The 10,969-nt window shown below is 46.3% G+C and overlaps 1 protein-coding gene across 1 annotated transcript in view; it reads left to right on the plus strand.

Annotated features, from left to right (window-relative positions):
• Positions 1-5,643, plus strand: part of SLC13A4 (solute carrier family 13 member 4) — a 41,798-nt gene extending 36,155 nt beyond the window's left edge. Inside the window, exons 14-16 of the mRNA XM_055335258.1 lie at positions 1,589-1,750; positions 2,858-2,995; positions 5,270-5,643. Of these exons, the coding sequence (XP_055191233.1) occupies positions 1,589-1,750; positions 2,858-2,995; positions 5,270-5,407 (438 nt within the window). The 3' untranslated portion in view covers positions 5,408-5,643. The remainder of the gene's footprint in view (positions 1-1,588; positions 1,751-2,857; positions 2,996-5,269) is intronic.
• The last annotated feature ends 5,326 nt before the right edge of the window (positions 5,644-10,969 follow it).

A 10,969-nucleotide genomic window follows, 5' to 3' on the forward strand; every position in this document is an offset into this window, starting at 1 on the left:
AGAGGTACCAGTCATGAATTGCTGTAGTCCCATGTTGGATTTGCAGCCCATAGGCAGTAGAGCAAAAAGAAAAAGGTGCTCCCAGGTAAAATGGCTACAGCAGAGAGAATTCTGAAGGCCTTTTGCCACCAGCTATCTACGAGCTTCCCTTGAGGTGGTCAGGGTGCTGTAGAGATCAAATAGCCTTTGAGGAATTTGGAAAGGGGAGATAAAGCAGCCTGCTGACAATGCGGTGAGGCTGTCTTTAATATGAGTAGGAGTCATAGCTTGAGGAATCATAAAATCTCACCTTGCTTTGGGCTCTACTCTCCTTTCTTTAGTGCATTTGCAGTCTCTCTGGTAGGTACGAAAAGTTAGAGCACATCAACCATAGAAGAGAGAGGAGGAGGGAGGGAGGGCAGGAGAATGCATATGGTAACCTAGGGTTTTAGCATAAAACTCAACGGGCGTCCTTTATTTTTTAAGGGAGGGAGGGAATCTTCACCACTGGCAAATGAACAACTTCCAACCAAATATGTTATTCCAAGTGGGAGATACTCATTTATTGGAGTAGATCTATATAAATTTTGCTAATGGAAAAGGGTTTGAGAGTGGCAACATGCCTTCGTATCTTGTGTCGTGAAAAAGCACTGGTGGATTGTAGATCCTGATGTCAGCCATGATGAGATTGAACCTGAAACAGGCCGGGGCTGCATGACAAGATTTGTGGGCTAGGGGGGTGGCATCTTCCCACTAAGCTCAGATAGACAGGTAATCCCTCTATGTAAAGCTTCCAGGGTTCAGGCCTGCCCCCCGACTCTGCACAAACCACAAGGAAGGGGACTATCCAAAGACATTGATAATCTTCCCCCTTCCACAGGTGATAAGAGAGCTAGATTTCTTAAGATTTTATTTGAGAAAGTGCATGCAATAGAGAGAGAGAACTCGAGCATGCGCGCACATGAGCAAGGGGGAGCAGCAGAGGGAGAGGGAGAAGCAGACTCGCTGCTGAGCAGGGAACTCCATGGGTGACTTGATCCCAGAGCCCTGAAGGACTCGATCCCAGGAGCCTGGGATCATGACCTGAGCTGAAGGCAGATGCTTAACTGACTGAGCCACCCAGGCACCTGAGAGAGCCACACTTCAAAAACAGAATTAAGGATTACACTGGCGGGGGTGGTCTGTGTAAAAAGCACCATTGGCTGGATGACAGAGTGAAAATGTCACAGGCTGGAGAGTGTAAGGAGATTGAAGTTGAGGGGCCCATTGCCCCGAAGATCTCCAGCCCCTGCCAAACCATCAGCAAAATCCTACGAAGAATCACAGCAATTAGGATGGGTTGCTCGCTATGCCCTGTGATGAATGCCTAGGAAATCCCAAAATTGAATGTGATAGAACCATAAAGAATTTTCTGGGCTGTAAAAATGATCCCATCATCAAATCAGTAATGCCTCTGGGTCCAGTCTGCTTGAAAATAGGAAGGCAAATTAGATGACCCCTAGTGGTTCCTTCCAGCCCCCCAACATCCCTGACCTTCTGGAGTCCAAAACTTCCATGGGGAATGTGCTTTTTCTCCTTTCTTCTTACTCTATCACCCATCTTCCTGCAGAGCTCTGGCCTCTCCACGTGGATTGGACACCAGATGTTGTCTCTGAGTGGCCTCCCACCGTGGGCTGTCACCCTGTTGGCATGCATCCTGGTGTCCATTGTCACAGAGTTTGTGAGCAACCCAGCCACCATCACCATCTTCCTGCCCATCCTATGCAGCCTGGTGAGTAGGGCAGGGCTCCCACGTGTCAGGACGGGCTGCCTTGGGCCCGAGGAGCAGGTCCACGGCTGTACTCTCTCGTCTGGTTATTGCCACAGCCTCCACTGATTGGTGCTCCAGCCATAGTTTGGAAATGAAGTGTTTCAAATATGATAAGTGAATAAATAACCCTAGGATTCCAATTCCTACAATCATCATTTCTATCTCTCCTAAGACCTAAGAGTAGGGCCAGAGGAAGAACTATGGAAAATGGGGGCAAAATGCTCCCAGAAGTACACTCAGCTGTCAAGCCCAAGACCACAACTCTGTCGTCACCACCTCCCCTGAGTTTCACTGTCGGGGGTGGGGGTAGGGATGGGGGAGGTCCTGAGAATAGAGGCAATCAATGCCACCCTCATCCCATGGTCTCAGAACAATCTTTTATTCATGAATGAGGGGAGGGGAGCCACCACCGGATCTTAGCCTGGCTAAGCAGTCCCCAAGGTACTGCGCTACACACAATGCTGCGTCTGTCCCATTAGCAAGGTGGAACCTATAAAATGAAGCCACCTCCTCCTCATCCCCAACAAAATGATATCCTTCTGCTCTTTTTAACCCCAAACTACCCCCAGCCACTGTCTTTGCTCTTTGTTCAGATGTCTCCTTCCAACTGCTCCCTCCATCGTCTGTGTGAGCACCAGGATACACTTAGTTAAGACTCTGCAACACTGAGGGCAAGACCATGGGTTCAAATCCCATACAATGCAAGCATCTTACCTAGAGGGACCCCTCACCTCAACCAAAGTAACTTATCCAAGAGACTTGAGTTTGAAGAATGAATCTCCTGGCTAAAGAATAAAATTAGGCCAGCACCAGGAAATGACACATCCCTTCTAGGAAGGAATCCCAAACCCATGTTTCCACAGGGAGTAAGTGAGCAGCAGGAGCCCACCTGGGTTGCCCAGCACCGTGTGCCCTTAAGGGTAGTGATTTAACTACTTGTAGCACATGGCATCCAGCAGAAATTAGCCAACGCCGAGCTGCCATTTTGAGCATGTTTGCGATGTTAAGCCCAAGAAATGCAAGCCTAACGTCAACGCTCATGTTTCTGTGAATTCTCTCTTCTCCTAGTCTGAAACGCTGCACATTAATCCACTCTACACTCTGATCCCAGTCACCATGTGCATCTCCTTTGCAGTGATGCTGCCTGTGGGCAATCCCCCCAACGCCATCGTCTTCAGCTATGGGCATTGCCAAATCAAAGATATGGTAAGTTGTGGATGCCCTCTTCCTGCCATGAGGACAGGGACCAGTGGTCCCCAGCCTCCTCCTGAAGTTTATTATTTTATAGCAGGCTCTATAGTCTGTCAGCACTCAGTCTAGTGTGGTAGAAAGAATGGTGCTGGCAAAAAGGCTGTTGGGGGGAAAGGAGAAAAAAAAGTGGGAAATATCAGAAGGGGAGACAAAACATGGAAGACTCCTAACTCTGGGAAACGAACTAGGGGTGGTGGAAGGGGAGGTAGGCGGGGGGTTGTGGGGGTGACTGGGTGACAGGCACTGAGGTGGGCACTTGACGGGATGAGCACTGGGTGTTATTCTGTATGTTGGCAAATTGAACACCAATAAAAAATAATTATTAAAAAAAAAGGCTGTTGGTTGGTCCATGAGGCCCAATAACGTGCTCTCCCAGCCTTATCTGGGAGAAAGGGGGTACACAGAGAAAGCTGGAATAGTCACGAGATGCAGCGCAGGGTGAGAGGCACGAGGGTTTCCCTCAGTTTCTTCACTGGACCAGTGGGGATGTTCATTGCAAAAGGTGCTGTTTACTTAGAGACGTGAAGCAGGAGAAACTGTAGGAACCTAGGGTGGAAGGTATGATGGGACAGGCCCCTCCCATTGAGCTCTCCCCAACACAGGCAGCCCTTGAAGCAGCAATGGCAAAGCGAAGCACCCACAGCTCATTGCTCGGTTCTCAGCTGGACTCCCACAAGATGGAGGCAGATGGTCAGACTGTAGTGTTGGGCATATTTACCCTCGACCCCTCGGCCTATACTCCCTGCTGTGCTCCTGGGTATCTAGGCTCCTGGGGGGCTGGGGAAAAGATAAAAACAACTCATAATTACTGGGGCTGGGTGGTCTGAAATAGGGACCAGTCCCCCTTGCTGAGGGTCTCACAGTCTCACACATTCTTGTTCACGGACGTCCAAACTCGTTCTCAGCAGCCCTGTAAATACCAAATGGAGGAAAGGGAGAGCTTCAGGCTGGTAGCAGATATTCAGGCCCTTTCTACCATTCGAACTGCTCATCTAAGTCCCTGTAATACTTCAGGGAAGGGAGGTCACAGCCATCCCCCTCGCCCTCATCTCTTACTGCACAACCCTGTCTGCTCAAGAGAGTTGGGCTCAGTTCCAACTCTCCTGTCCCCCAGTTCCTCTTCTGGGTGCCCCCACCACTCATCCCCCACCCCCACAGTCTTTTCTGGACCCAAAAAAGTGATCTGAGACCGTGCCTTTCAAAGATACCGGGTGACAAGAAGTGAGCCAATCGCGGGTCTATTCTCAGCCCAGGCACTGACCTGAGACCTGCATTTCCTCATCTGCTAAAGATGGAGGGTCCAACCAGATGCTCTGTGCGGTTCCTTTCAGCCCCTTTAGAACCTGCCTCCTCTGCTAGGCGACATGGGCAGTTCTCCACACCCAAAGCCCAGGGAGCAAGAATGACTAATAAGCCCAGGGCTCTGGCCAGAAAGCAGAGAACACCACATCTAGTCACTTGCTTGGGAACGATTTCCTAGCATTTATCTTCCCTCACAGCTTTCCCAACTCAATGGCAGCTAGTGGCGGCCACACACGGTGTGCTTGGTCCCTCCCTGGTGGGGTGCCAGCTATCCTTACTGTACATTTTTCCATCTGGCCCTGGCCCTGCCATCCATCAACCCTCACACCCCTCTCAGCCTGTGTCAATTCCATGGCAGACATGGGAGGGCTTAGAGCTGTTGACGGGACATTCCCTCGGCAGAAGGCAGCAAAGCTAGCACATCTGTCACTCGTCACCCGCCCCCAAGAAGGGCTGAGCAGAGGCAGCTGACCTGGTTCTCCAGGGGAACCCAAGGTACACCACCTTCTTCCATAAGCTGTTCCTTTGGGAAGGAACAAATACTGAACAGTGGCAAAGGCTTTGTGGAATATGGCCTCTCCTATTGGTCCCCACATGGGTCAGGACATTAAAGGCTCCAAGAAGCGCCTGCCTTAAAGCAGTCCCCTATCGTGTAGCTACGGAATCCTTGCGTAGTCTAACCCTGGACATTCTAAGACCTGTGCTTCAAGCACCCACCTTCCAGGCTTCCACTCGGGAGTGAGAACACAAGTGGAGATGGTTCTCATAGCCTCTCCCCTCCTGACAGTCCTGAGTCACCCCTGGAGGCCCCACTACAGATCCCATGCGTGGCTGGAGCAGACCAGGACCAGGGCTTGGGTGGGGAGGCACAGAGGAGGGATCTGTGCTGCTGTTAGTGACTAGGGTGCACTGGTTTGTGTCCTACAGGTGAAAGCTGGCCTAGGGGTCAATGTCATTGGCCTAGTAATCGTGATGGTGGCCATCAACACATGGGGAGTTAGCCTCTTCCACTTGGACACTTTTCCAGCCTGGGTAAGGGTCAGTAATATCACTGACCAGGCCTAACACAAGTGGGCAAACGGCCCGAGCGAAGGAGCTGCCAAGCATCTAAGAGGCTGACCAACAGGCCGAGAGCCGCCAGGACGAGCGACCAACTGACACCAGAAGATCCTGGAAGATCCTGCTGTCCACCGCCTCAAGTGCAGCAAGCCTCCGACAACCTGAACACATGCTTGGATGTTAGTGCCCTCTTCCCTGCCCTCCGTCCTTAGCACCACCCACGTTAGTACCTGTTTTTGCCAACGGAAAGAAATCTCAGGAGGATCTCCAGGTTTCTGAGAAAAGTCTGCATAGCATTCAGCGCTGACTTTGCAGCGAGCCTGTAGAAGAGCAGTGCACAGCCTGAGTGCCAGCATGCCACCACGCCCCCTCCTGGGAAGCCACACCCAGCATCCCAGAGGCAACCTACCAGAGCCATCAACTCTGCCTGGGAGTGGTGCTTTGTTGATTTTGTGCACGGTTAGTGAGATGTGCCCCAAGGTATTAGAGAAGCCAGAGAGAGGTTCCTCTTTGGGTCTGGGAATGCTCTTTGCTCAATGCCATTTCAGCTTACGGAAGGGTTCAAAGGAATGCTCTACCTTTGCGTAGTGAGGGGGGGGAGGGGACGACACCTGTCTCTCTCATCACCTACCACTCATCATCGATACCACTGCATTGGTTCTGTCGGGAGGGAGAAAACTCTCTCCTGTCTTACTCATGAGGCCAAAGCTAGGATTCGGACCACAGTACTATTCATGGTGTCTGACTAGCTTTCTTCTGGATGTAATGAGGAGTTCATGCCTGAGAAGACAAGTACAGAAGGTTCCAAACACATTAGTCGCTTTCTACCCCTTGAGGGGAGAGAAGATGTCTTCTGTTCCTTAAAGTTTCCAGCAACTTACACAATAAACTAACTAAATGTTGCCCGTGAGAAAAATCACTCTGGAAATTAAGGCCTCCTGAAAACCCTGCCATTTTCTCCACAGCAGGTGTCCTCGCTATATGACTGGATGTAGCTCCCAACCACCCTGGCTTGTAAGCGATACATATTTCTGATTTCCACCACCAGTTCCTTGCTAAATAGGTCTTATTGGAAAAGGAATACCCCACAGTTACTACATTCTTGTAATTGATTTTAAGTTACTATTGATAGCATGGGCAGTCTTCCCACAACTTATCAATAAAGTCATTTCCTTAGTTTATCAAGTACCTGTGAATTATAAAATTTCTTTTGTGCCACCCAACACCTGCATGCTCTGATCACAGCACAATGACCAGATTTAACCATGGCTAGTACTGCTGCCGCCCTATCAGTTGGCTTAGGCCGCATTATTTGACTACTTATAAAAATAAAGAACGACTGAGCCCAAATAAAATACTAGTATTATATAGCTCATTGGATCGGGTCAGCATCTCTATAGTTATTTTACTATAAAATGTTCAGATCATGATCATCTTGTCACAGCTGCCGAGCTGTCAAATGTCTGACCCATTATGGAACTAGACACCAAGCCTCTAGTCACATGAAGACAAAGGTGCACATAAGGCTCTGGGGGATCCCTGGGTGGCGCAGCGGTTTGGCACCTGCCTTTGGCCCAGGGCACGATCCTGGAGACCCGGGATCAAATCCCACGTCGGGCTCCCGGTGCATGGAGCCTGCTTCTCCCTCTGCCTGTGTCTCTGCCTCTCTCTCTCTCTCTCTCTGTGACTATCATAAATAAGAAAGAAAGAAAGAAAGAAAGAAAAGAAAGAAAGAAAGAAAGAAAGAAAGAAAGAAAGAAAGAAAGAAAGAAAGAAAGAGAAAGAAAGAAAGAAAGAAAAAGAAAGAAAGAAGAAAGAAAGAAAGAAAGAAAGAAAGAAAGAAAGAAAGAAAGAAAGAAAAAAAGAAAGAAAAACTGGGACATAGAAGTCTATTAAAAAATAATAATAATAAGGCTCTGGGAGTATAAATAAGTAAAAAGAGAAAGAAAAGGTGATATAACTTAGAATTATGGGCCATTGTTCAGCATTTGAGAACCTCATTCACTGCTAAAGGGAAAGCCTAAAACTCCCCTCGGCAGTTGCTTGCCAGATGCTCCAAGGAGCTAGTGTATTCAACCGGCCAATTTAGAAGGAGCATTTATTTCAGTCTGGTCTACTGGCTGCCCTAAAGAGCAGCTCTATTCTTTCCCAAAGCCAGAGTTTAAGCTAACCAAGACTGCTCATTCCGGGGACAGGAAATGTCAGATATGACTAACAATTCCTTGTCATCTAAAATACTCCACTCCATGGGTGGACAAGAACTAATGGCTCTTCTTAGTAGTCTCAGGTTCCTGGCAAATATAATTTTTTATCTTCTAATAGCACAACACTATATGGATGGAAAGCAGTAAGGATCATCTTATACCACCTCATTTTATAGATGACTGAGAAACAACATTAAGTATAGTTGCACCTTCTTTTCAAGTCAATTATGTACCAAAGTTGCTTAATTGCCTTTGAAATTCCTTTAAGTCACCCCTGAAGTACATGGTATATAATATTTTATATTAGCATTTACATGGCAAAGATTCATGAACCATCTTTTGGTAAATAAACTATAGCTAGTGTTCCCTCCAATGTCAGAATAAATCTGTTTCTTCAGCTGAATACCAAATAACTTAGTTGGCTTCACGCTTAGAGGGGTCTGAAAAAGTCCATCTAAACATAAGAGTCATCCTCAGTATAGCAACATGTTCAAACTATCAGCACCCAAGTACGCAAGTAAGCCACCCTGCGGCTGCCTGCACTAACTGAATTCTGAGCATAACTGCCTGGCTACTTACCTGGTGACTCTTTCTTGTCCTGATCCTGTACAACTGTACATACAGAAATGATGCAGCCACACTGCACCTTTCATAAGACCTTGCCACAGGGGCAATGATACAAACACACCCACGAATCAGGTTTTGCAATGCCCCACCCTGCTCACTTTCCATAAAACTCCACTGTTCTGTGGTTTCCCAGTGCCTTGCAAAAAAATGTATTTTACTAAATATGCTGCATGGAGATTTAGGAAAGGTATAAACTAAACATGAAAATCTATGTGTCACAAGCTCCCCTATTAAGACCAGGCAAGATCTCAAAGTATGTTCCCTTCACCACCCTGTTGCCTTCCACAGAGCCTTAAGAGTCACTAGGGAAAAAAGAACTCATTCATGAGTAAGAAATGGAAATACTATGTGCAAAGTCCAAGATGGGAAGTTTAAGAAAAGTCTCATTTGCTCCAGTACAGTCCATGGTGTTCCTTCCGGGGGAATAACAGAAAAAGCATTAAAAAGGCAAGAGACCTCAGCAGAAAAACAAACATCAGCATAGTATCTAGGGAGTGAACTGCTTAGTGGAAATGAAATATGCATGTGTACATATGTTCTATGAACCCATATGCACAATTACAAAAACCATACACTGTCACTTTCTCTAAACTCATACAAATGAAAATTGAGTAAATGGGTTAGAAAAAATGAAATTCTTCCTCTAAATCAGAAAAAGTCATTGCTTAATAGCATTAAACACCAACTCAGGGCAGCCCGGGTGGCTCAGTGGTTTAGCGCTGCCTTTGGCCTGGGGTGTGATCCTGGAGACTCGGGATCAAGTTCCATGTCGGGCTCCCTGCATGGAGCCTGCTTCTCCCTCTGCCTGTGTCTCTGCCTCTCTCTCTCTGTGTGTCTCTCATGGATAAATAAATAAATAAAATCTTAAACAAAAAGCAAAAAAAACACCAAATCAGAAGAAATGTCTAACGGCATCACCTGGTAACTTCAAGTCCTAAAATATAGCCCCTTCTGAGGATTTTAAATAAGGTTGTTTGGGTTTTTCTCTCCTTTTGTTTGGGTGGATTACAGGTTAAGGACAAACTTTCAAGTTCATAGTGTTTATGAAGTTCCTAGCTAGCATCAATCCTAAAGTATTTTGCACCTGTGGGTAATCTTCCTTTTATGATCAGGTTTGGAAAAAAGTTTCCTTAAATTACATTAACAGGGGTTTTCAAACAATTTTAAAAGAAGAGGAGCATGTGCTGCAGTGATTCTTGCCAGACCCCCGATGGTTTGTGAGGCAAAAGTCCCTACAAAACACCAGGGGGATGTAATTCTAGTGCCACAACCACAATCGCTGCAACCCTCACCCACATTACAAAGTTTCAACTAACCCTAAAATTTGTGATGGTGCTGAGCCCCTCCTACATCTTAGTGAGGATAATCTCACCTGAGAACTGAGCCCCCTTTCACTGCTGCAAGAACCTAACGTTAAAAGAGGTTATCTGAACAGTGACCATTAAAGCAGCCTGTGTTCACTGTGTCACAGGTCACATGAAGGTGAATGCAAGAACAGGATTTGCTGGATGGCTCCTACTGGTAGAAAGGAGCCCATTAGCAAGGGCAAGAGTCACTCCTGAGGGACGTCCTACATCCAAATGAGCTTTGTTTATGAAGTATAATATAGAGATTCCTAATCTAACATCTAAGTTGTCTTCATCCCCAAAAAGGCCACTCTGGGAGACAACACACAAGCAATCCTGCTACCCTGTGACAAGGAATCCCTCTAAGCTTGTAGCATTTTTACATATATCCTCAAAGGTAGTAAAACTTTATCTTTCAAGGCTGTATGTAGTTCATTCTGCTAACAATTCAGTCATTCAAGATCAAATCTTGTGAGCCAGGAGGTATAATCAAGGTAGATACTCTAGATTTTCATCAGCAACCAAGACAGTGACCACTGAATGACACATTTTGTATGGTTCATAAACTGGTTCCAAAGTGACTGCAGAAAAATAAAGTATTCTGACCAAAAGCAGCATGTTCGGACCAATATCTATTATTTATTGGCAATTTGCAAAGCACTGTGCAACACATCACATGGATTACCTCAACCGTTTCTCAGGGGAGCTATATGAGGTAGATACTGCATCCACACCTTAGAGAATACAACAGCATCAGAAAAAGAAGACCCTTGCCAGTGATCTCACTTCTAGGGTGAAGGCAAACCACAATATGCTGCTAATCTGTATCACACACCAGCATAAGCTGCCAAGGATAAAACCTATACCCATGTATGAGAGATCCCTGTTTCCAAAGAGAAACAGAACCCCTTTGTTTTAGAATCACATAGAACCAATGTCATCACTGTCTGAAAAAAGCATCTCTAAATTACTCTTCCAGTTCACCGATTCTAAAATGTTTTCAGAAATAGCATTATCAAAGACCTGCCTAAGTCCCCTAACACAAAACACACAAATGGGATTTTATCTAGTTAGTGCAAATTTCACTTTTAGGATTTAGCTTATAGCTATACCCTGCACAGATATGTATAACTTTAGGCTCAAGACTATCACTGTAACAGCAAAAGACAGGAAACCTAACGTTCATCAGTAACAGATTAAGTAAGTTATGGTATATCCATTCAATAGAATCTCATGTAGCCAAGAAAGAGAAAGAGGTTTCTTGTTCCTTACATACTGATATGGAATGACCTCCATTAAAAAAAAAAAAAAAAAGGCCAGGCATAAACTGAGTAGTTTATGATCTGTGTAAACACCCCCTTTACACACATGTATTTGGTCAGGCACAGAAT

Source organism: Nyctereutes procyonoides, unplaced genomic scaffold, assembly GCF_905146905.1.
Source record: "Nyctereutes procyonoides isolate TBG_1078 unplaced genomic scaffold, NYPRO_anot_genome, whole genome shotgun sequence".
Classification (NCBI taxonomy): domain Eukaryota; kingdom Metazoa; phylum Chordata; class Mammalia; order Carnivora; family Canidae; genus Nyctereutes; species Nyctereutes procyonoides.